General features: G+C 42.7%; 1 protein-coding gene and 1 long non-coding RNA gene across 3 annotated transcripts in view; one reads left to right on the top strand and one right to left on the bottom strand.

The window, feature by feature from the left end:
- kiaa1549lb (KIAA1549-like b) overlaps positions 1–26617 on the top strand; it is a 78812-nt gene that overhangs the window by 44786 nt on the left and 7409 nt on the right. For both annotated transcript variants that reach the window (XM_053866351.1, XM_053866350.1), the window contains 10 exons: positions 6672–6731; positions 7480–7631; positions 10072–10243; positions 10612–10775; positions 10843–10878; positions 13580–13773; positions 19968–20098; positions 21656–21780; positions 23150–23379; positions 23993–24125. In XM_053866351.1, the coding sequence (XP_053722326.1) occupies positions 6672–6731; positions 7480–7631; positions 10072–10243; positions 10612–10775; positions 10843–10878; positions 13580–13773; positions 19968–20098; positions 21656–21780; positions 23150–23379; positions 23993–24125 (1397 nt within the window). The remainder of the gene's footprint in view (positions 1–6671; positions 6732–7479; positions 7632–10071; positions 10244–10611; positions 10776–10842; positions 10879–13579; positions 13774–19967; positions 20099–21655; positions 21781–23149; positions 23380–23992; positions 24126–26617) is intronic.
- LOC128759421 (uncharacterized) lies at positions 3209–5693 on the bottom strand. The gene is made up of 3 exons (XR_008414580.1): positions 5180–5693; positions 4296–4827; positions 3209–3854 (listed from the first exon to the last, which is right to left on the bottom strand). It is a non-coding gene; the product is annotated as an uncharacterized LOC128759421 (long non-coding RNA).

Genomic DNA, 26617 nt, shown 5'->3' with positions numbered 1-26617 from the left:
TTCTGGAGAGACGTCACTCACTCGGCAACCCCTCCCACATGCAGCGGCCACACACATAGAGGAACAGCCACCTGCAGCAGACGCTCTACATTCACTCCTACAAAAGACTATTTTAAGGCTTGGAACGCATTACTTCTTTTTCCATTCATTGTAATGGGAAAAATCGATTCAGATTTTGAACAAATCACTTCTCGAACGGCCGTCTGGAACAGATTGTGGTACCACTGTATTTTCAAACTAACCACATTTGTTAAGGCTCCTCCCCTTTGCAAATGAATGTCAGTGAAAAATGCTCAGTAAATATGGACTTGTTTGCTCCGTGACCTGGACTGTGATAAAGACTTCGGCCCTCTGTGTGATTGAGTGTGACACCCCTCAACTAGAGTGAAGTCACCCAGAGTTCACAGTTGTATCTAAATGAGAATGTGTGTCCAGTACTACACAATCACCATGAGCCGCTGACATCTTGCTGGCTCTTCAAATGAAATCCTGAGCTGGGTACTGTCTGCGTCGGATTTCCTAAATCAGCAGGACTGAACTGCAGCGTTCCTTCCATCATTTGTTTCCCATTGAGGTCTGAAAACGCAACAAATGAGAATAATGAGGTTATGAATTCAGACGCAGGTCCAATCTCAGCACTTTGTTGTGACAACTCCCGGCACACAGGAGGTTGTCGTCTTCGCTCCTGCCTGTGATCATCCTTCTCAGCTGCCATGTTGAAAGGATGATGGCCCCTCGCTAGTAAATAAGACCCCCTGTGTGCTGTCTTTGTTCTTTTTCAGTTGCTTCATGTCAGGTGCCATTTGTGGTGTCATCTTTCTGAATCTAATCTCGCGTCTGTGGATGTGTAAGGTTTTCTTTCTTCCCCACCAACTCGTCTGCTTTGGTAATGTCTCCTCCCACAGATCTGCCCCTGGGTGGCAGGAAGATCGACAATGCTTTTCTTTCTCGGGCAGAGGCTCGAAAATCACTCTTGGTTTTGGTTGTCAAAACAAGTCATAATTTGTTGATATTCTCCGTCATCGTTCCATTTTATATATCTATATGCAACAGAGGCCTCTTCCAACTTTAAGGTGGTTACACAAAAGTGTTCTCAGAAAGACTGAGAGCCATGAGTGTCCTTACAGCACAGGCTGTGCCCAATGGTCTCCTTCCAGTTGAAGGCCTCAAGAACACATCTAAGCCACTTATTTGGGTAGAATGACTGAAGGCCGTTCTACTGGGAGCACTTCTAGAGAGGAGACCTGAGGCATGACACACACTCCCTGAGGATTATCTTGGTGACGGACAAACCCTGTCTGACAAAAATGCTCTCGAAGTACGAGGTGATGATGATGTTAAGATGGAGGAGGCTGACTTGCAACACTTAAGGCCCATTCATGCTCCCTTGACGTAGGAAGTTGTACCCGTCCGTTTTTACCGTCAGTGATCACATGCATTCTTGGTATGTTGCTATTGCAGTTCACCAATATATCCACCAGGGGGAGCAGCCCACAGTCCAAACTTTATGGCAACGACAAACTCCAAAACCAACATGGCGACTATGGAAGAAGTAATTATAATGTACTTCTTGAGGACAGAGAATTTCCGCCATTGTTATGTCTTCTTTGTGTCTCATTCGAGCTACGTACGTACGAAGTTACAGCAACACTGCCCCCCAAGGTTTCCAATGGTACTGCTTTGTACTGCTAAGCTTTGTGGAAAGGTGCAGAAATACGGACAAAATGAACGCAGAGCACGGACAGAAGGCTCCGTCCGTATCCAGATCCGTATGTAATGTTGAGCATAAATAGGTCTTTAAAACTAAGAAGGTTTTATACCAGTGCATTGTGGGGCTTCTTTGTGGTGGTGCGATTAATAATTGACAGGATGAAATTGAGAAGCAATATATTAAGTCTGCAAGCTTAGCCACATCATTTAAAATGGTGAGTAAAGTGGACTATAAATATTGAATCTTGGAACTACCTTGTAAAGCAAAGATGGCACCAATCAATATGTCTGCCGTGTGGGAGGTATTTAGAGAGTCTTGTGAAAATGTAGCCAACTTAAGGCAATGAATAATATTTTCTTATCATGAAGGGATCGTGCCAGTAAAAGTATATGTTGTTGACTTACGCCAACATGCTTGTATTTATATTTCCTCTCTGCCAATACTGTGTTCAGAGGGACGTTCACACTCATGCTACATCTGTCTCGTGCTTTTAAGCCAATTATTACACTAAATAATTAACGTCTGTGGACAAGTTTTGGCTCAGTCTTTGCAGACTCCGTCCAGGATCTCACACCTCTCTGACGTTCCTGTTTTCAGCACTCCAGGTCCTGTGGCGTTTTGCAGGCTCAGATCCAACGTTTGGCTGGTGAAATTCCCTCGTCTGCTTCCCGGCTTTTGAGTCTCTCCAGGTGGATTTTGCGAGAGGCTGTTTTTAGATACGGGCTGAGCTGCTAACAAAATAAAAACAAATGTGTTTTACAAAAATAGCCTTCGTGGAGTCGGATCACTTAAAGGAACCATTTTGATAAATGAGAATTCTCAATGGAGTCAGAGGGGCAGGTCCTTCCTTCCCGCTGTTTTTGTTGCCAGGGTGGAAGGGAAGCTTTGAACAGGCTCATTGGTGGATTCAGTTCCCTCCGCTGGGGTGAGACGTCCGTGTTAAACATGAGGTTGAGATCATTCTTGTGCCAGGAGCAGCTTTGATATTTGCTTCACCATCCTCCCAAAAAGGATAGCTGAGATCTTCGCTGATAATCCACCAGTAAACACGTTTGATAAGGTGGAGCATTTGGGAGCACCCTCCTCCTCTGCTGTGCCAATGATGATTCACTGTAAACTGAAGGAAACATCCAAGGATCAGTTCTGGTTTTGATTCCAATGTCAACGGCACTCAGTCAATATGAATTAAAGAAGGTTTTTATTTCATTAGTTATGGTGTTTTGTCACACACAGTTACATGCGATAAACAGATCTCATTATTGCTACTTTTTGGATTCTTACTCATGTTACATTTATATGAATAAAAATATCAATACCGCATCAGACTCGATACATCAACATGTAAATGTTTTGCGTCCTCACAACACATGCACTATACATTTTATTTTTGGTTATTTACGGGTCTATTCTCGCAGAAAGTTGGACGCCGTTCTCGATGTAGCCTCCCTGAGACTGAACTCATGTTCGCCTCAGCTGATCTATCCATCAAAACGTCAATATACAAATGGCTTCCGCCCCCTTCCCAACCGCCAAGGTTGTGAGAAAGCTTGGCGTGATGATCAATGACACACGGTCCAACATGTCTCCCGTCCCTCTCTGTGCACTTAACCATGATACGACACTGTCTATCCATGCAAGGTTGTGGTGCCTCCTTCAGATCTTTCGAAATCTACATGTTTCTGCGACACAGAAAAAAAGAAAAAGTCAATGTGTTTGATGCATCGTGACAAGGAAAGCTGACTATAATGTAATGTAATGAGGATTTAGTATGTAACCTGAACCCGCATAAATTTATTGGACACATGAAAATGAATCAGGGTGTTGAATTGGCTGTTTTAGATTCAGCTGTCTTTAATTATGCATGGAAACAAAATGAAACTCACTTCCATGCGACAATTTAAAATGATGGCCTCATATAGAAACTGCAGACAAATTTTACATTTGAAAAGAGAGACGGGCTGTACAAGATGTGCTTACGTGACTAGACTTGTGTCAGTGGAAGCTCTCACGAGAGAGCCATGTTGTTCTTTGGCCGTGCTCTGAGGGTAGAATCAAGGATGGGGGTCTTCTGTTCATGAGTGCGGGAGCGATTGGCTTGGTCCTTGGCAGAGTCCTCAGTCATGGGTGCTCCGTAACGCTCTGTCTATAGGTCAAGATCACAGATATAAGCGGTTGAAATAAGTTGCCTCTGCATGGTGGCTGGGCTCTTCAGAGTGGAGTCACAGATACATACATAAGCCAGTTGCGGTGGCACGGTCATCATTTCAACAGATCATATTCTTACTCCAAAGATGTCACATTAACTATTGTCAAGTGTTGCAGACGTTGTAGTGCTGACTCTTACTGTAGCTGTTTGAATGGCAGCCTTATGTGACCATGCACTTCACCCATGTGGCACGCTGTGACAGGCTAACCATCGTATTAGGTGCTTTAGCGTGTTATAATGTGAATTTCTGCCAGAGCGCTACACCATTTTTTTTAACAATTATTATACAATACAACACTGCACTATACAATGAAACCAAAGATCAAAACCTGCTTTCAGGTCCAAGCAAAACAAATACAAATATGAAAGTTTTCTTACATGATAGTTTACTATGATAGTTTTTAGAAAAACTATCTCTCCTCCTCAGGTGCCTTTGCCGGTGCAGAGTGTTTGGACGACATTGTATGGGTTAGCCGTGGAGAAAACTTGCAAATGGCAATTTGGCAAGCTGTCCAGAGATGAGGTGCGAAGACCGCGAAACAGCGAAGCCGCAAAAGGTGAACCACGTTATGGCGTGGGTTCACTGTACCTTTCAATGAAAATTTTATTGAAAGCCTGCAGCGTCAGCATTCAACAGAGCCTGTTGCCTTCAGTGTCACTCTAAGACGCTGAAGTCCGCTTGACAATATTTGATGCCTTGAGGTCCTTGCACACCATATGCAAGTGTTTCTTCCAAATATTTTGCACAAAAGGAGGCGCCAGTGCAGATCCGTGACATGTTGAAGAGACTATGGTCTGTTGGCCTGGGAATGTCTCAGTGTTTCCCTAAGAGATCTGGAGGAGGTTTCCTGGGGGAGGGACGTCTGGACCTCTTCACTCTGACTGTTGCCCTTGCGACTCAGTCTTTGACCTGTGGAAAACAGACAGAACACTTGAAATTGAATGGAATTTATTTAGCAATACATGCAGACAGGCAGTCGGATAATATCGGATCTGGATTAAAAAGAGAACATCCAGAAGGATTACAATATTATGGAACAACATCATGTTAATGCAAATAATAACAGTGACATACAGCCAAATGTCTCCTTCTCTTCGAGGGTAACTTTTCTCCAGATTAAATGTGCAGCTCCTTGCTCTTCAGGAGCCAATTAAATGTTTGGCGACCTCAGAACAAAGTCACCTGCATCTTTATTCTGAAGCGATCATGAAGAGAAGAAGAGAGCAGTCTGAAGATCAAATGCAGGGGTTTAATAACCCACCTGGCTTCTCCGGATTCAGTCGGAGCAGATTGGAATGGCTGGCGGATGCAGCGCACTTGAATCATTCACATTGGAATAGACAGATTGACGTATAAAATATAGACCATAACGACGAATGCGTCTGTTATTTTTTTTCCAGGGATATTAGAATTCACGAAGGCAGATTCTTTGTTATTTCTTGCTGTTTACGCTTCTCGCAGCAGATCAACTTCAGGATAATGACTGCAGTCCTCTTCAATTCTGCCGCCATCACCTGAAACAATCACAGAAATTGGCTCTTAAATCCCGCAGGGCTTGTCGTTGTTGCACTCGATGGACTCGTACTTTATGAACTTCCACCGAACATAAATGTCAATCCAGCTCACGAAAGTCATCTGCCACGCCATAAAACCGTGCTTTCCTTTGTCTGCGGATACATGCTTCAATTGTGTTGCTGTCAGCTCCGTCCATTTGTAATTCTTGTTGCCTCACGGCTTTCTTCCGTCGGCGCTAGCCTACCACTCATCTGTCCTCTCTGTTGTCATGCGCCAGTGTGCTTTTCTGCTTCTGTGGCGCCGCTTGCTAATCCAACATCCCTCAAACACTGCCACAGCCTGCAGCACACACATTTAAAAAGCAGCAAAGAGATGGGAGGGGACACAGACGCGGAGCAACTGCTGGTGACATTTTTTACTAGCTGAAGGTTTGGGTTTTTTTTAAGCGCTTTTATACAGGTGAATTCACTTGTTAGAAATATTCCTACATGCATATGATGATAAACTCTCACACACTCTCCATGTTGAGACCTTCCGCTGTCTCTGAAACAGAAAGCATCTTCCTCTGACACCTGGCTTCAGCACCACAACCCTCACTGTATGTTCACAACAAACCCATTTTATGCAACGTAAGTGGCTTATTTCCATATTTAGGCAATGCAGCGGTGCAATTACGTGTGACAAACCGGCGCCACTTGGAAAGCAGGGTTGTTGCACGGTTGGGGTCACAGCTTTGGTGCATCAACTTGAGAAATCTGAACTTGGGTGACAAGGACCCAAAGACTCTCCATCCACCATTTTTATTCTGCACAAACATTTACCTTTTTTTCATTTAAATTTTTTATTTTTATGTGACTTCACTGTCGGACAGCACCTCTCATACCAACATATTTTCTCTCCCAAGGTGTCAAAATAAATCTTAAATCTTAATTCTTAAAGTGACGTTTGTGTCCCATGGTGACGCAGTAGTCGGCCATGAGTAATGCATGTTGTCACATTTGGCTTTCAATTGGAATGTCACACGGGAAGGGAACAACTTCTCTCCATTAAAACACCCATGCGTCATGGCAGGTTCACCTCTCTCTCTTTGTCACCTTGGAAGTGATGTTGTGCTGGTCATTAATTTCCTGATCATGGCACTCAAGAAATCAAAGTTGTTTTGCTATTCTAAGTACAAAGGGTGTGATAAGATCTTGTCGCAAGTTCTCACATGTTGTGATTCTCTGTGTTTCTTTCAGCTCTGGAGTATCACAATCTGAACACATCACTCGCAACCAGAGACTACTGGGTGATCACGGGTAAGGCAAGTTAAAGTATCATAGTAATACCACTGTAATGCACTGCATTTATGCTACGCTTTCCAAGAGGGCTTTTGTAGACTATCATAAAATATTTGACAGATTTGACACAAATCCTGAGCTGTTCCATCACCTTTATTTTGAAGCCTTAAAAATAAATAAATGCTTGCTAACATTTGTACTCTGGTAGGTACTTTTGAGCTTTCATACACATGGAGCACTGCAAAAGAAAAGACTTGCTTGGGAACATGTTCTGACCGTGTCTCTTTCCATATGAGCGGTGTCTGGGGTTGGGAATGGAGCCACTGGATGCACAGATGCCTCTGTTGGATTTGAAGTGCCCTGCACCAATCCAGCCAATTTCATTGGCTGGTACCGTCTAGCCGATGCCCTACTAAAGCTGAAAAACAGCTGAGGGCACAGTCACACGGTCTGTTATGTTGTGCTTTGGCTCCTCAGTGCCCCAAACACTTCTCTCCTTCTATCAGGGGAATCGTGCTAACAACAAAAAGATGAGTCAATTACATGCTTTGCTATCTATCATCGACTGTAATTTGCCAAGAGGTACAACCATTTAGCACATGGAGAAATCATGAGATAAAGTGAGTCGGCGTGGTTCTTTGACGTGCCCGGTAAAAAAATCTTTGTATGGCTCATTGGTGTGAGAATAAGGAGAGCATTACATTTATTATTATTATTATTATTATTATTTATGATATAAGAGTGTTATTTTCTGTCTCATTTGAAGTGATTTTGGACGTTGAAGACGCCAGCCTGGAAGCACAGTACCAAAGCTTTGCCAGTCTGATGGAGCAAAGACTTGCCGAGCTGTTCGTATGGGCTGACCAGCACGGCACTCGCTTCAAAAGAGCCACATCGGTAGAAAGCTATACAGTCCAGGTAAGGAATGGGCCAAATGCTCCAGACTCTTGGGTTATGTAGGTGACCGTTGAGAGGGGGCGTTAAACCCAAAGAAAGGAGGGTAAAAGATGACATGAAATTACACCTTAAAAATGTACAGAAAATTTTGGTTTGTTGTGTTTTATTTAACTTAAACCACATTCTATTTATGGATTCTCGATGTGTCTCCTACATTTTAAAATCTACTTTCAACTCTGATGTCTTTTAAGGGACAAGAAATACAATAAAATACTCAACAGAAAAGACAACAATTACAAGAAATAAGAGAAAGTTATATTTAAACAAAAAAAACAATGCACGAGACAAAACTGTCAGAGACAATGTCAGTTTTATAGTTTTACTCTGACTACAGGAGCGGCCACATATACACAGTCAAAGGGCCACATTTGGCCCCCAGGTCTGCTCTAAATCCTCAACCGACTGGTGCCTATTACAGGAATGAAATTGTTCTCAGACTTTTGCTGGATTTTTTTCCCACCATGAATCTTTCATGAGACGTTACACTTTGATGTCACTTCAGGCCGAACGCTCTTGATTACTTACTTGGACTCCGCCCCTGTTGATGAAGGACATCATCATCTCATCGTGCGCTAATTTCTCATCGCAACAAGCCAGAGGTTGAATGTTTGGCCAAATTGGTACTCTTGCTGCTATTTATGCTGATTTAGTCCTGATGGGCCAAAACACACTTATAGCACTCTGTAAATGGTGATGTTAATGGTAATTAAATTAAAATTAATTTAAAAACACATGCAATTCATTAATTATGGTTAATTAATTCATTTCTTATTGAATGGCACGTAAAACTGCAGAGAAAAGCCTTAAACTTGTTGAATTTTCACCTGAATTTATGTGATTATTGTGGCAGATAAAATGACTGATACAAAAAAACAAATATCTGTAACATTGTTTCAGTGTACAGAAATTCTGAATGGCTTCAGATGGTTAAATCATTGAAATGTGGGCACATCGAAAGTAAAATACTCATAACAACAAATCACTTCCGGCCGCCGATCAGTAGCAGTCAGATTTGTACCTGTGTGTCTCTATCAGTCATATCAGTCTATCAGTCATAATTTCATACCTGTCTGTTGCCTTTGAAGTCTGTGGTGGGCGCCAGAGAGGACTTGGTTCATCCACTCAGGAAGATGCGATTGTCTCACTGTTGCGCGAGCCCAACATAAGCAAGAATTTTTACCCCTTGTTTTGTACAGTGGAGTGTGGCGCCGTGTCTGCAGCAATAAACACAACTGCTTGGTTGTGGCTGTGTTGTGTGTTGTGTACTGACGGGAAGCTTTTCATTAGATCTGCCACAATCTCTGAGCTGCTTTCTGAGCAAGTGACAGGGCTCATGAGTGTATGAGAGAAGCCTTGTTTACACAGTCTACTGCAGACTACGTGAGAGTTTGCAGCCCTGCACACCAATAGCTTGAGCCCGGTCGTACTCTGAGTTATGGGCTAGTTATATTCCGTGGTGACGATGGTTGCACTCTCTCCGTCTCGGCTCCAGTTGCAGACACATCATGGCAATGTCCCTTCAAATGGGTGGCTGCTCAACGTGAACACTCCTCCCTCCGTGGATGGCATTGCACCCCACTATTTGAGAAGGGGTGTATTTATGCAATGAAAAAACAAAACAGAAACACGCTCGTAACGTCTGAAGTTACTTTATTGACCACCACCACCCTGACTATTTCCCTCTCAGGACACCTACCTGGTGACTACTCTGCTTCAAGGATAAACTTTCCGTCTCAGCGGCCCTCTAACCTTCCTTGGCCAGTACTTCCTGTATTTTGGCTCTGTCATCATGCTCAGTTATGCATATGCCGGGTCAACTTCTAATGGCTTTTCTGGACAACTGTCGGCCATTTCTGAGGCTTTTAAAAGGGGTGCATTCTCAAGGTGCTCTTTCAAACTCCATTCGGAGTAGCAACAAAATCCTCCACCCAGTGAAAGCCCAGAGCTTATCTTCGCTACGACATGTAAAGTGAGATCCAAGTTAGGTTTTTTTCTGTCACATTTGCTGTCGTTTCTAACTATTCCAATTCTGCTGGCTGCTTGCCTCCTGTGGAAATATTAATCATGACAATCTGAAAGCCAGGAAAACAGATTTTATTCATCAGAGCAAAGCAAGCAGAAGGAGTGAGAAGCCTCAGGTCACTTACTTGCCTGAACACCTTCAAAGACTTCCATATGACTGACATCGCAGACACACTGAAATGGCCCAAAGACGCATCTTAAATGAATTAGATTTTAACAAAAAAAAAACTCTTGTGTGGCAAACAGTGTGTATTCTTCCACTGGCAATATTTGTCTCAGTTTCATTGTTTCTATTAAACCTTCCATCTGTCCATACTCAGGGTGTTATTCACATTACAGTTTCTGAACTTCCTGGATGTCTTTGTTTTTGTCCGCTCAGATGGTGAGTATCCGCCGAGTGTCTGGGCTGAAGAACCCAGCAGAGATGACGTACTACATCCAGCACAATGGCACTCCTCTGCCCGGCACATCGGCGGCTAAGGTGCTTAACACGGTGGATTCGCAGACCATGGCGCTGACCCTCGGCTACTTTGTTCAACTCCAAGCAGAACGTAAGCACAGCGGCGTCCTTCTAGACAAATCACCGACAGAGAAGCCAAACACATAAATCACTGTGGGGTCAGAGACACAAGACGGATGCTGCAGCGAGAATAAATGTAGACGTTTACGGAGGGAAGAGCGAGGGGTGAGAGAGGCAGCCTGCTGCATTCTATTATGGATTGCGCTGAATCAGCCACGCTGTAGATCAAATTGTGCTGTAGTCGTTGTCACACTCAGCTGCTGGGATGGATGCATCAGCACGCGCGAGCAGGAAGAAGGTGACTGGCTCATATTGGTCCAAAAACAAAAACACCCTTGGACTGATAACTTTTAATGAGAAAACGGTGCGTACCTGTAAGTGTTTGCTGTTTTTCTGCAGCGGTGGTCAAGAACCCTCCCAACAACCTTTGGATAATTGCCGCAGTGTTGGCCCCCATCGCCGTGGTGACGCTCATTATCATCATAATTACTGCTGTGCTGTGCAGGAAGAATAAAAATGACTTTAAATCGGACGCCATTGGTAACCTCAATCCCAGAGCCAAGGTATGACTCTTTTTGTATCCTACTCTGTCACATAAGCCAATAACCTCAATGGTCTCTCTTTTTCCAGATGGCCTATCGGAGAGACGTGGGTTATTTTCACCAGGTATCTAATCTGCTCCACTCCTCTGCTACGTTACCGTAAATATTTGTTGACTCGCAAGTGTCTCTGCTCAAACTAGACGGAGAGTTGAATGTACTGAATTCAATATTAGGACAGATACGGTTGTGCAAGTTCCAGCCGACGTCTTTCCTGTTCTCAGTCCAGACACTGAAGAAATATGTCTTGGCAAAAATGCAGCATTGGGACATGATGCAATGGATTTGAGAGATTTCTCAGTTTACCAATATGTTGACTTTTAGAAGCGTCGACTTCCCTTATTTTGTCTGGCAAAAACAGATTTACAATGGTCATGATCATCATGCATGTAACGTACAGTATGACGATTCAGCCCTCTTTATGACCAATAATCCTCCAAAAGACCATTTATATAATAGTGTGATGAACTTCTCTGTATCTCGAACGTCCCACAGTGAACAGGCCGTATGATTGGCCGATTGATCGTCCAGTCTCTCCACGCACATTTTTATTTCAGACAAAACATTTTTTGAGACGTTCTAGTATAATGGTCCTTTCTGGGTTCATCTGCTTATGTGGGTCTTGGTAACTGCAAGTGTTCTAGCACTCAAGATTGGTCCTGGTCTCCAGACCACCTTTTTTTAAGGGTCTCAGCCTTCTCTCAGTCTTGGACTCTTAAGCGTGCTCGCGTTTGTCAGTGAATTCGCGTCCTCCTGTCCAGGGTGTCCTTTGCCTCTTCCCTATTTAGTTGGGCAGTGATTCAACTCCCATTCCAAGCATTTATGTAAGATACACTGCCTGATACACTGAAGTCCTGGATCTGGGGTTGCAGCAGTTGGTCAGGTCTAGGTTCAGCAACATTATGTGCTCAAAGAATGAGGTCAGCTGACTACCTGAATATACTGAATGACCAGGTTATTCCATCGATGGATATTTTTCTTCCCTGATGGCACGGGCGTATTCCAAGATGGCAATGCCAGGATTCATCTGGCTCAAAGTGTGAAAGACTGGTTCGGGGAACATGAGACGTCTTTTTCACACATGGATTGGCCACCACAGAGTCCAGACCTTCACCCCATTGAGAATCTTTGGGATGTGCTGCAGAAGGCTTTGCGCAGACGTGGAGGTCGATATGCTCATGCTTCACCCCCACAATGCTTTGGGTCTTGGCACTGCCATCTTGGAAACTGCCATCATGGAAGACAAGTCCATTGAAGTGTACTCATTTGGCCTCATTCTTTTAACATAAAAAATGTGTGATTAATTGATGATGGTTAATTCATTCATTTAATTTATTTAATGGCACCTAAAATTCCAGAGAACAGCCTTAAACTTGTAGAATTTTCACTTGAATTTATTCTATTATTGTGGCAGATAAAAAGACTGATCCAAAAAAAAAAACAAAAAAACAAATATCTGTAAATATTCTGAACACTGAACTGAACCTGTTGATTCTTTCAGATGGTTAAATAATTGAAATGTCAGCACATTGAAAGTAAAATTCAAACTCAATCATCACCAAATAAAGGGTTGAAATGATAACAACAAATCACTCCCGGCCGCCTACAGAGGACAACGATCAGTAGCTGTCAGATTTGTACCTGTGTGACTCCGATCAGTCATCATTTCCTGTCTTTCTGTTGCCTTTGAAGTCTGTAGTGGGCGCTAGAGAGGACTGCCACACAGGAAGATGCGATTGTCTCACTGTTGTGCAAAAACATGGCCCAGCATGAGCAGGAATTTTTACCCCTTGTTTTGTACAATGGAGTTTGGCTGCAGCAATAAACATCCATCCATCTTGGAAACTGCCATCATGGAAGACAACTCCATTGATGCAGTAACTTGGCCATTTACTGTACACATTTGACCTCATTCTTTGGGCACACAATCCTGCTGAACCCTAACCCAAAACTGTAAGTGTCTCCCACCCATTTTCTGAGTGAAATGATTACTTTTTTTCACCAGACATTGCTCCAAATATTATTCATTTTGACACTATATTATATCCCGTCTTAGACCTTTAGCTAACTAAGCTGCTTAACTAGTGATCCTCACATCCCTAATCCATACAATTCTTTCCATCTAATAACCAGAACTCGCCGTGTGTGGTAAATAAGAGGCCAACCAATTCAAGGTAGAAGCAGGAAGTGTGTGATCATGTGTCAACAAGTTTTCAAATGGCTGATAAAGGAGGCTCTATGATATTCATGAATGTGAAGGGTGACGCAGGTGGATAGCTTTTAAGAGTGTGCCGCCACATTAGTTTAAAGTAGAACATATAATCATAAAAGTCATGGAGATACAACCGGATTAATAATTCAGTCTTTCTGGAAGCATCTATGGAGTCTGAGAGCGTTTGTGTGCGGGGGCGTGTTAACTTTAATGTCAGATAAAGCAGTCGCCCCCTAACTTCCCCTAATGTGCTCTCATGTTTATTGCCATGCTTTTATTTCTCTGAGGGTCTTTGAATCTTGTCATTACTCACCGTGAGTCATTTATGTGACAAGATTTTGGAAGCAGACGTAAAAGGGCTGGAGCCAAATCAGGGCTTATCTGTTTCCATTCACAGCAGGAAAGTGTTCCCAGCATTTCTTAGAAATCGTACTTTGCTGCTCTTTCACAAACTCTGTCATCACGTTGCCTGGTGTTATCTCAGCTTTATTTATAACATGACTTGCTTTTTGCTTCTGTTTTATTGACTGCGTACTCTTCCCAAACTGTCTGTCAGCCTGTCCAGGGTTTTGACTATGCCAAGCAGCATCTGGGCCAGCAAGGAGGAGACGAAGAAACACTGCCTGCCAGTCAAGACACTTTAATGATGTCTCTACAAATCCGGGACAAGCCGCTGTCCCTGGAGAAGGTCCTGCAACAGGAGGGCTCTGTCAACAAGAAGAGCCTGGGCTCCGACAAGAAACACAAAAGGTATCACAGCCATTATCCTCGTAATTTCACTGAAGACCTGTTTCATTCCTGTCTGTGTCATGGGAAGCTGTTCTGCCCAACCTGCCGATATGGTTGGCCGTGAAAGCCAGCAAATATTCCAGCTGGTTGAAGTCGGCCTGCCGTGCTCCGCCATATGGCCCATCGGAGCTTGCAATGCACATGGTTGTCTGAAGTAAATGTCTGTTCTCATCCAAAACGACGGAGCCCAGGAAGTGACATGCATGTGTTTATTTATTTATTTTTTATCCCGGGATACCAGTTATCTTGAGATAACTTTTATCTGGCGATAAAAAAAATAAAGCCATGCATGTCGCTTCCAGGGACGCGTAATACGTATAGCACATAGCACACATATGGTATTATTTTGAGTCGAAGGCACTTGATCAGGGTGTTAAACGTGCACAGACTTGTAGACAGTGACTGACAATGTTGAAGAACAGTTACGAAGCCATGGGAGACATAGTGGTTCCAGGAGGACGTCTACACAATGCTTTGCCAGAGAGGCAGCTATGCATGTGCATGTGCATGATCTCGAGATAGGAATTATCACGAGATAGAAATTATCTCGAGAAAATAAAGATAAAAAAAAAATAAAGTCATGCATGCCACATCCAAAAAAATAAACACATGCATGTCACTTCCAGGGCGCCGTACAAAACAGACCAAAAGAATGGAATATCGTAAAACCTCACTAATGTGATGATAGACAAAATATATGTTTGACTCAAACACTTGAAGGGTGTGAAGTGGAGCAATGACTTGACTGAGCATAAATATCACGACACCAATACATGAAGAAACGACATGTAACTACAATTACGTTTGCAGTATCGCTGAAATATCAAAAGTTGCTTTCAAAAATAGAGGGAAAGCGAGTGTGCGGGGCAGAAATAATTGTTCTTCACTCTGCTGCTTTTCAATCTCTCTACGACATATGATGCAAGAGGCACTTTGCGTATGCAAATGGTGAACGACAAATGCAAATGAAGACGGATGAGAATGAAATAAACTTGAACTTTAGCTTGACTTCAAAGTGACAGCCTTCTGCCACAAGTCAAAGTGGTTCCTCTGTGTTTAACAGGCTGTATTTCAATGAGCTGACAGGGAAACAATTCATACATGAAAAATGACGGAATTCTGTTTTTCGAATCCCACTTGACAGCATGCCACTCTTCAAATTTCGTTTAATGTAATGAATGGTGGGAGAGCGAGTACATGAGCTTCAAGGTGAAAAACTAGTGTCTTTAAATATTCAAATATCTACCTCAGCCTCCAAGAAAAACAACAAATAAATGCTGACTTGTTTACATTTACATTTCTGTTAAAGTTTCTTCAACACATTTTAATATGTTCCCCATTGAGCCAAGAAAAAAAGTTCTTACTTCCAAGTCACTTTTAGTTGGTCTGTGCTGACTCCAGAGCCAGAACTGCAAGTTTGTCCAGGCTGATTCTGCACATGTCCAGCATGTTTACAAGATGGCTAAATGATTTAGGATCAACAAAAGGAACGCAACCTACAGTCTGTTTGTTTTGTGTAGTGTGCTGGTGACTTATCTGACCAGCACTTTCTTACTCCCAGTGTCAAACAATGGCGATTTTCAAGTGGACCTTTACGTCCACAAGTCAGTCGCATAGAGGATGCGAGTAAGACGCATCTTACTCGCTGTGAGTGAGACTGATCATCTGAGATGCTGATCATCTGAGATGCTAAATGACACTAGAGTACGTTTTCAGAGTGAGTCTAGCGCCACCACATGGCTCAACCTCAACCAGTTGTCACTGTTGGATGCACAAGTCCACTTGAAAATAGCTGATGATGCATTAGGAGTGAGAAGGTGTTGGTTCTGTGTCGATGAAGCTAAGGGCCTGTCCCAATTCTCAAACGTGTAGTGCGTCCCAATACTCCTAAGACCAAGGGAACCCACCATTAACCACTTGAAATGATCCCTTCAAACCAAGGAGGCTCCGGAGCTGACTTGACGGCAAGTGGGAAGATGAAGTGCGGACAGATTCCCAGGACCAAAGTGTGAATTGAATAACATTACTTCAAAACAATGGGGGATAACAGGAACATTTTAGTAACAAGGACTAGCGTTTCTTACTTTCTCTGGTATCACACTGTGGTGGCCAAAACGACGGACCTTGTCCGACAAAATTCGCAACTCAACATCAATGAGTGTGTTGTTATTTCTTCTGAACAAACAACGCTTCTCTAGCATTCAGGCTAACATTATCGCCAACATACCTCTGACACATGTATCAGCGAAACATAGCGGCTTTTGCTCCGCAGATTTCTTCTCTGTTACGTCACCAAACGAAGTAAGATTATCAGCGCCGATGCAAGAGATTGCAAAAACGCTTGAGCTGGCATTTTCTAAAACGTCTCCAACACTCGATATACGGTAAACAAAACACACCATGGCAGCCATTTACGCGTGACATAAGTAAAGCGTAACGTCATGAAGTTCATTTATTTCTCAACACTCTTGCATCTGCCTACAAGCAGTGACAAGTAGCACTGCTGTAGTCTGGGTCAAGATCAAGGTCCAAGTCACCAGACTATAGAACACTTTTTTGATCTAGTGCATCAAGCCTACAGTACCGAACCAAACTCAAAACGCTACCAAGCTAATTTCTAACTAATATTGTTATCCTATATCCTAATAGTTTTATTGATTTATTTACATTGGTTTCAGAGTTCTTCTATTTGCAAGTAGATGGACAGAACCCATTTTTTTGAAGTTCATCGCTGCTCGGTTGTTGACTGGCCTTCACAAAAAATCCTGAGCCTGGGATGTCTGAGGCCAAGACGGTCTTGAGACCCGTCTCAAGTTTTAAAACACAAGTGAAGAGCTATATTTTTGTGGTTTCAGCTACAAGACAAAATAAGACCACTCTCCACTCATCATCCACCGAAAGGAAGTTATTGTTTTTTCCTGCAATATCTGTGTTTCATGATCGCCAGAACACAAATGTCATAACCAGGGAGGAGTTAACTGGCAAAACCTTTGAGTTTGGACCAGAAATATTTAGCTTGCAGGATTCAATGGTGCGGTAAGGACCTTTCATGGGTAAAATTGTGCTCCAACAGTACATTAGCAGCACTGAGGCAGTGCAAATCTAAGCGCACATGAAAAGAATAATAATTCAGAGACGTCTTATTATTAAAGAAGAGCCCGACTTTTACCCAAAGGCACGGCAATTTCACGTTTGTGCTATCTCAGGCAATGCACCAACTCATTGGTGAATCTCTGGAGTCACATCAGGAGAGCAGCAGGATGATAAATCACTGAGATCCCCGCGGTCTTATCCTCATACCACCCGACGCCGACTGATATACAGTCACCAATAGAGATCTCAGTCGAAGCAGGTGTAATTGACCGCTTTCCTAATCTGACAGTCGGCCGCAGCGTTTCCGGAATTAATTGCCATGTCAAATCACGTTGAATTATTTAATCGAGAGAAGCCAAAAGGGCACAATTTCTCATCGCCACGGAGGATAATGAGATCATATGAGATGTATGTGACAGAACCGGGAAAGTGTCTGCACTAGGTCTGGCAATTATGATTTTAAAGACTCCCGAGGAAGAGTAACCTTTTCACGTACGAGTCATCGACTTTGTTTTTAATCGACTATGGCTTATTATAGCGCAAGGCAATAAATATCTTTTTTATATTCTGCGCAAAATGTACCATGGTAAATGAAAAACAGTGTATTGCTGTATGTGCATACGATCCAGTTCTACACTGCTGCCATGGGCATTTGAACAACTGCTGACGCGTTTTGTTCGACGTCTTGTTTGTATGAGGTAAAAAAGTCTAAAATAAAAATTCTGTATGTGTTCCTCCTGTATGGAGCTCAAAACCCTGTAAAACAATTTGATTCTCATGTTTGCAATTCATTTAACAAATTACCGTAATAAGCTGCTATTTTTTTGTGGTCTAAACCCTTTGGCTTATGCAGCACTGTGGCTAATATATAGATTTTTACAGGCTAAAGAGCGTCATGCTACCAAAACACTGAGCCACCTCACATCAAACCGATGAAATCACATTCATTTTATTGACGTGATCAGCACATTCTGAGCTGTTTAATGTCATTAAAAGATGTGAAGAGTTCATGATTCAAATTCAGAGCATAGCCCAGTTTGTTTTATGAGTCAGTCTCCATGCTGGACTCTGTTTTCAAAACTACTTTAGAAGTGATCCTCATGCATTTTTAAGCCGGGTCATGGACTGGTGCGGCTCATGGATGGACAAGATCAATTTTCCTTCTTAAATGTAGTGGGTGTGGCTAATATTCCAGCGCGCACTGTAGTCCGGAATTTACGGTAATTCTGTAAACGCAGCTAGCTGGACAATACACAGAAGGGGCTCGTGTATTCAGATCGTTGTTTGATCACATTATATAGTATGTACAGTTTAGAATTGTGCCTCTGTGGGAGGCTGACCTTTGGAATACAGGTGTACTCAGGTTTAATAACACTCCAAGTCATTGTGTCTTGCAAGGCTTTATAACATAACACAAGCGTCCATCAACATCTACAATATTGTTGCTGAAATATAGGTAAATAGGATTTTTTTTTACGTAGCACTATAAGATTAATATTTCTGTGTGTGTTTTTTTTAAATTATAACATATGACGATCTTGGTTAAATAACTATAGATGAAACTTGTACATCTATACATAGTAATACTTAAAAAAAAGGAATTTCTAAATCATTCTTTTCAGTATCTTCATTTACATGTGTCAATATATACTGTTAAAATGAACTTTAGTCACTAAAATACTCTATACACTCTATACAACTATCAATGGAAGAATAAAAACAAAGGGGGGAAAGGAAGGAAAAACGTATATGTTATATCTAGATTTATATCTAGATTTCAAATGGTATTTAATGATAGAAAAAGGTCTCCACCTCACCTTGACCTTGTTTTTTCCCATGAAAAATGCAATACAGTATATGCAACAAGTCTAGTCAATGTAACACCAGAAAAGTGCTCTGTATAATGAAAAATAAAATGTGTCAGTGAGCACATCACCATCTCTGGACACTCTGCCTCCAGTTTTGTCTCTGCAAAAATGTAGTTCTCCCTATTGTAAATTAAAGATTTACTGATGCAAAGGAACTCTATAATCCCTGCTGCTGTGCGCCCAGTTATGCATGCACAATGCGTTCACCAACATTTGGAATACACTATATTAGAAGCATTTTATACCATAAATGAAATTGCTCTGAAGTTCAATAACTCAGAGTGGTAAATGTTCTCCTCCCAGAAATTGCACACAATATTTTGCCGCGATGAAAGATGAAGTGCTCAGTTTTTTGCATGAGCAAACAGTTCGTGGGTTTTAGTGCTTATAAATCATCCTCAAAGTCTTTGTATTTTATGTTGCAGCAAACCTTGATGAACGTGTGTGTGTGTATATATATATATATACACACAATATACAATATACAACAACAAAGAAATCTTACTATACACAATGTTGAAATCTTATTCATAAGCACTTCAGAACATGAAAGTGGAATTAAACAAACAACCTTGTTGCTCCATACAGCACAAACAAGGATGGAGGGAGCTCAGACTCGTAGCCTCGGGGGAGTCTTAGCTCATCAGTGTTGCGGCTGGAGTCTCGGGCAGGGGCTTCTGCAGTGCGGGGGGGGGGGGGGGGGGGGGGGGGGGGGGAGCCGTTGCTCTTCATGTGTGCTGTTATCATTTTTCACCAGACAATTAGGGGACAAACTGCAGTGATTTTTAATGCCACTCTCAGCCTTGAGGTCCTTTGTACCGGGATTTGATCAGCTCTAATTCCAACCGCCGCATGCCGTTTGAAGCCGGTGGAACAGGACTTGGGTAAACCAAACCTTGGTCCAATTACTGTAGAAAAGTCCGTCGTTGCCGGGGAGGTGAGAGCAGCTTTGGAATTTCAACACTTGCAGCAATTACATAAGAGACTCAAAAGGTGTATGTGGCTGCAAACCCGAACCCCAAAGCATCATTTGCTTCCGATATAATTTTGTTTTTAGTCACGAATAAAAGTCTCCCCGCATATTTTCTTTCATCTCGCCTGGGTTCCAATAGAATTAGGTGTTGAACAAATTCATGACATAACCTGGCTGCCATCCGAGCTCACCGCCTTTTTTGTTGCTATGGTTACTTTCAGCAAGTTGCCGAGCGATGATGGTTCCGTCATCAGCAACGAATCAGAGAGGCTGAATTCCAGCAGGGGCTTGACGGCACCGAAAGTCACAGCGCAGCAGAAAGCGACAAAGGAGGAGAAACACAAGCGGGACGGTGAGACGGACTCGTGGAATTCATTGACCTTCCGTGACAAGGTCAGGTGTGCCGTTAATGGCAGCTCCGCGTCACAGCGTCTTACATAAGCGGCTTTCTTTTCTTTGTCTCCGATTAGCCGTCGTTTTGGGAGACGCCGCCTCTGCAGCTTTTTTTTTTTTTGTAATCACCAGAAATCTATTGTGTTAGCAAGTAGTAAAGGACTTGATACATATGAATGAGGCTCACGCGACCTGATAAAGCAGGCACTGCACATTTGTTTTGCTTGTGTTGTGTTGGTGATTCAAAGAAAACATGCAGTAACACCAAGAGTGAGACGCTAGTAGATACATCACTTGTGTTATAGTAGTTGTTATGGAGCTTAAAATTGGCATCCCTGGCAGCACTCCACCATCCCCTCCAAACCAAAAGCCATCCAAGGAACACGCTAAATATTGCCTCTGAACACTGTACATGTTCTCTGTTTAAACCAGGGGTTGTTAACCTTTATAATATTTCCCAAAAAAATGGGTTCTTGATTTCCTTTTGTGATCAACAACCATATTAAATCTACTTAAACGAAAACAAACCAATATCATAAAATAAAACGAATATATTTTATTTAAACTCCAAAGAAGATATAAGTAAAGTGTAATAATATGTAATAAATGTCTAAATATCATAAAATAAAAATAATGTATTTTATTTAAACTCCAAAGAAGATATAAGTAAAGTGTAATAAATATGTAATAAATGTCTAAATATCATAAAATAAAACGAATATATTTTATTTAAACTCCAAAGAAGATATAAGTAAAGTGTAATAATATGTAATAAATGTCTAAATATCATAAAATAAAAATAATGTATTTTATTTAAACTCCAAAAAAGATATAAGTAAAATGTAATAAATATGCAATAAATGTCTAAATATCACAAAATAAAACGAATATATTTTATTTATACTCCAAAGAAGATATAAGTAAAGTGTAAATGAAAGTATCGCCACAAAATGTCATAATTAATTTTCAAAACTTCATGAACAGTTTTTATTGTTGAGGAGGACGACATCACTTTCTTCATCATTTTTTCTTTTCAAGAACTTCTCTATAGTTGTTAACTATTACAAATTTGCAGCTGTCAATTCAATTCAGTGGCTCACTACTGCCACCATACGTGGCTAATGTATTAAAGCTGAGTGTCTCGTGGACCAAAGGTGTAAAACAAAAAAAACTTTTGGCCCTCAAGGAGGCGCTCGCGGCCCAACAAGGGCCCCGGCCCTATGGCTAAGAATCACTGGTTTAAACCACTGGATCCCTCATGTTTCCATCATGTTTACAACCCTGGATTATTCTCATGCCGCATTAACCTGTTATAGACTAAAGTGCCTATTTATCTTGATAGAAATTCAGCGGCTTGTGGCGCGCCACATTATCTCTTATCTTATTGAACCTAGATACAAGGAGACCCACGGGGGATACAGCGGATAAGAGGGAAAACATCTCCTTCAGTCTGATAGCATAATAATACAATAGATGTGCTGTGCCGGCGGGTTTGAACTGTCTCTCTCTTCTCTAGATCCGTACGACTCGTCTTCTGGCTCCTTGCAGCTGGTTTCCATCAAGCCTTTAATGGCACAGCACAACTACTTACACCCAGCATCTTCCGACCGCATCTACGACTCAGCCATTGTCAACGGAGAGGTAACTATCAATATTCACCTTCAACGTTGCAGTAATATTTACAAGAAATGTGTTTGAATAAAAAAAGCTCCTCCAAAAATGAGAGCATTTGAGGTTATATCATTTATATGAGTTTGCGGCTTAAATTGGTCTGTTTCAGTAGATGCAGCAAATGACAAAAACTGACTCGTATCCAAGAAAAATGTATAAAGTTAAGGCTCTGGAAGTGGAGCGCATGATTCTTCAATACTGTTGTTGGTATAAACATGTAGTGTTGTAGTTGAGATCAGCAAACGCAAGACCAATGAGCAGGGTGAGACCAAGACATGGACCGAGTTGAGATCGAGGCCAATGACTTGGATGAGACCAAGACATGGACCGAGTTGAGTCCAAGGCCAATGACTTGGGTGAGACCAAGACATGGACCGAGTTGAGACCTAGACCAATGAGCTGGGTGAGACCAAGATTAAGACCGAGTTGAGTCCAAGGCCAATGACTTGGGTGAGACCAAGACATGGACCGAGTTGAGACCTAGACCAATGAGCTGGGTGAGACCAAGACATGGACCGAGTTGAGTCCAAGGCCAATGCCTTGGGTGAGACCAAGACATGGACCGAGTTGAGACCTAGACCAATGAGATGGGTGAGACCAAGATTAAGACCGAGACGACACCAAGACCAATTACTTGGGTGAGACCAAGACATGGACCGAGTTGAGTCCAAGGCCAATGACTTGGGTGAGACCAAGACATGGACCGAGTTGAGACCAAGACCAATGAGATGGGTGAGACCAAGACATGGACCGAGTTGAGACCAAGGCCACTGACTTGGGTGAGACCAAGACATGGACCGAGTTGAGACCAAGACCAATGAGATGGGTGAGACCAAGACATGGACCGAGTTGAGTCCAAGGCCAATGACTTGGGTGAGACCAAGACATGGACCGAGTTGAGACCAAGGCCAATGACTTGGGTGAGACCAAGACATGGACCGAGTTGAGTCCAAGGCCAATGACTTGGGTGAGACCAAGACATGGACCGAGTTGAGTCCAAGGCCAATGACTTGGGTGAGACCAAGGCATGGAACGAGTTGAGACCTAGACCAATGAGCTGGATGAGACCAAGCTGAAGACTGAGACAAGACCAAGACCAATGAGATGGGTGAGACCAAGATGACCAAGATGTTTCTCCAATAACCTGCCATCAGAATAAAAATGGACTAAGCTTAACTAATAGAAATGTTGTTGTTGTTGTTATGGATGACTTTCATGCCGGTGCTTAGACCCATTCTCTTCTCCGTGACTTCAGACAACAGCATGCATTGATAAACCTCAAAACCCTTCTCAGCTCCAGCAGTGTGTGGTCTTCATGTATTGGAGTTTCCTTCTGCAGGTGAACATCTCCCTGAAGCAGAGGTCAGATGTCGACCACTACAGGAACAAGTTGAGGATAAAGGGGAAGAGAAAAGGCTATTACGACTTCCCTGTTGTTGACACCAGCAGTGGCGGCCTTGCGTCTTCACGGAGGGAGCAAAACTGCTATGAAAGAGTGGTGTGCGAGAACAGTCGAGGCCTGGAGCATGAAGATGAAAGAAGTTCCACTTATGTCAAGTCCAATAGCAGGTGAGGAAGAAGAAGAAGGCACGTATTCTTCCCATTACCGGAACTTGACTTCTTGCATGCCATTTTCACCCACTGTTGTCGAGCATGTCTAACGTGGAGGAGCCTTGTATGGTTGGTTTTATGTCTGTCTGAGTCACGACGGCGAAGTAAGAGGATGAGAGCGGAGTTCCAAAACTGCTGGTTTCTCTTCAGATTAACTTGAATTTGTGTGCGAGATTGACACATTACGAACATTTCACCAGTGGCCTGTATTTACATGCTGTCTAATTCTTTCTGCTCTGCCCGATGTTTCTGATTCACCCTCTCATGTGTCCGTTCAGCCATCTGCGTTCGGCTCGATTAAATAAAAATGACTGGACTGTGGACCTCAAGGTGTTAGTCTTAGTTGCCGATCCTCAACCTGGGGACTTCATTCAAACCATTCCAGTCTGATCCTAAAACCGCCAAACCGAAAACCTTTTTCATTTATAAAGACACATATGAGTCGAGCCTAACTGATACTTGATCCTCACATGTTAGTCATACTTCTCCAGAAACTCTGGAATGGGTTTCAATTTATGACCACTGCAGCTGTGATTTGCTGACTAAGGTTCCCCCCCCCTCTAACTGGCAGGCACTCGCAGGTGGGACAGATGGCCTATCGCAGCCGACAGAGCCTGAGCAGTCCCAGTCCTGGGGGAACAGAGATGGACCTGCTGGTGATGAGGGAGAGACCTAGGAAAGGCATCCGAAACAGTGGATACGATGTAAGTAATGGATGGTTAACATAATGGGCCCATCTCTGACGGAATGGATGCTGTTAATTTTTATAGTCAGACTTAGTACCAAGTACCACATAAAAATATTCAAATTCTTATTGTCAGTCATGAAACAGATCAGTAGCTGAGAAATATTTGGCATCAGTGAATGTGTTTTCCTCTGATAGGACATCAGTTTTGGTTGTACTGTATGGTCATGGTTCGTGCTTAAACATGACACTGAGCTCTACACAAGTAATAATGTTGGAAAATTTGGTTTCTCCACGGCACCACACCAAAGAGATGAATGATGATAAGTGATCGATTTAAGTAGCTAGCATTAAATGACGACCAGACATGATCCATCAAGATCTGTTGAGGGCTTTTCATTTATAGGTAGGTATAAAGTTTAAAACACCCCACAACAAGTTACAAGTGTTGCAGAAACCTTAGGAGACCAAGACACCATTGGATCATGTCTTTGAATATTGTAACCTGAGGGACTCAAGTGAGCAGGTGATGGCCGTGACTTGGTTGAAGAAGTCTTGGAAGGTGCTGGGGTCAGGAGCCTGTCCTAGCTGCTTTCGGGGAGGACACACCCTGAACTGGTCGCCTGCCTATCTCTGGGCACTCAGAGACAAACACACATTCACACACGGACCCATCTACCCCCAGTGTGTGCAAGAATAATAGGTAGCTGGCTGAGAATGGCTCTAAAAATAAAACGTTGGAACCATATGAGCACTGTGAAGGCGGTGAAAAACCATCAAAGTCAAGTGTAGGAAACTTTTTTAACTTAACAGTTCCAGGTCTAGTTGATGGTAGTGATGCTGGAAAACATCTCTGGGCCTGAAACACGGACAAACATTGGTGGTATTTCGGAGGAGGTGCTTGCTCTACACACCTCCGAGGCTGGAGCGCTCACTCCAGGGTTTGATGTCCTGCTGTGGGCTGGAGCTGGGACAGGGATGAGGCGAGTCTGGGACAGAGCGTGACTTGGTTTATGACTTTGTCACAGCCAAACTGCACAGAAGCGCACATTCAGAGCTGGACACGCACCGGGCACCTCTTCACTTCTGGAGAGACGTCACTCACTCGGCAACCCCTCCCACATGCAGCGGCCACACACATAGAGGAACAGCCACCTGCAGCAGACACTCTACATTCACTCCTACAAAAGACTATTTTAAGGCTTGGAACGCATTACTTCTTTTTCCATTCATTGTAATGTGAAAAAAATCTATTCCAATTTTGAACAATTCGCTTCTCAAACGGCCGCCTGGAACAGATTGTGGTCGAGAACCGAGGTACCACTGTATATATATATATATATATATATATATATATATATATATATATATATAGCGCACATCAACAGGTGCTGCCATATTTGATACAGCAAAAAAGCCAGGCAGCATTACACTATTTACTCCTTACTATTTTCCCTGGATAAACACGTCATCATTTCTGAAAACAGTTTTAACTGGTCTTGCAATGCCAATTTGAATCATGCTGCTTGTCATCCCAACAATGACCTCCACTCAAAATCCGTCCAAAGACACACGTGAAATTTCTGTTCATCATTTGTCCGGTGTTTTTTTTCCACGTCAGCCTAATTGGGGATTTTGGAGAGCGTCTCCCTCTCTCTCTCTGACACTTGCTGTCCTACCGCTGCGCCACAGACACTACAGCTGTGTGGCTCACTGGGACCTAATGAAGGCAGACGAGGGCCATATTGGCACCAACAAAACAAGAACTGCCTCATTGTGTTGGGTATTGAGATAATAAATAAGGGTGAAAGATTAAGCTGCATCAACATGACAAATGGTTTTGTGGGTGACTTTTGTGACACATGCGCTTGGGGTGTGTATGTGATAGACTTTGTGATGACAAAATCATGACTTGTTCGCAATAATTTATTGAAATTATAGAAACTAGTGAAGCATATGGATGCTGTGTCTCCCATTTACCTCCAGTGTGTGCAAGAATAATGGTAGCTGCCTGAGAATGGCTCTAAAAATAAAATGTTGCAACCATATGAGCACCATGCGTTAGTGAAGGTGGTGAGAAACCTTTTTAACGTCATACTTCTAGGTCTAGTGTTGATGGTAGAGATGTCGGAAAACATCTTTGGGCCTAAAACACAAACAAACATTGCTGGTATTTCTAGCTAAATTTAATACCCTCACGATCAAAAATGGTTTTCGGAATCAGAATCAGATATATCTGGATTGACTGTAAACTCCTGCCAGAGGGAAGAGGGACAAACAGTCCATGACCAGGGTCGGCTGTGATCCGACCTGCACGTCTCTGGGTCCTGGAGACATGCAGGTCATTTTAATATCCAGAAATACAATTTCAAGTGTAAGACATTTAAAGAATGCAGTTCTTTAAAGAGGACCTCAGAATGTGCCCTGGGGAACACCACAAACGAGTGAGAGAACAAACATTAAAGTTCTCAGGAAGCTTCTATGCCAAAAATGCTATTGGTTCAACATGCA

This window comes from Synchiropus splendidus, chromosome 5, assembly GCF_027744825.2.
Source record: "Synchiropus splendidus isolate RoL2022-P1 chromosome 5, RoL_Sspl_1.0, whole genome shotgun sequence".
NCBI lineage: Eukaryota > Metazoa > Chordata > Actinopteri > Syngnathiformes > Callionymidae > Synchiropus > Synchiropus splendidus.
Note: the sequence above shows the minus strand (reverse complement) of the source record. Positions and strands in the feature narration are given on the sequence as shown.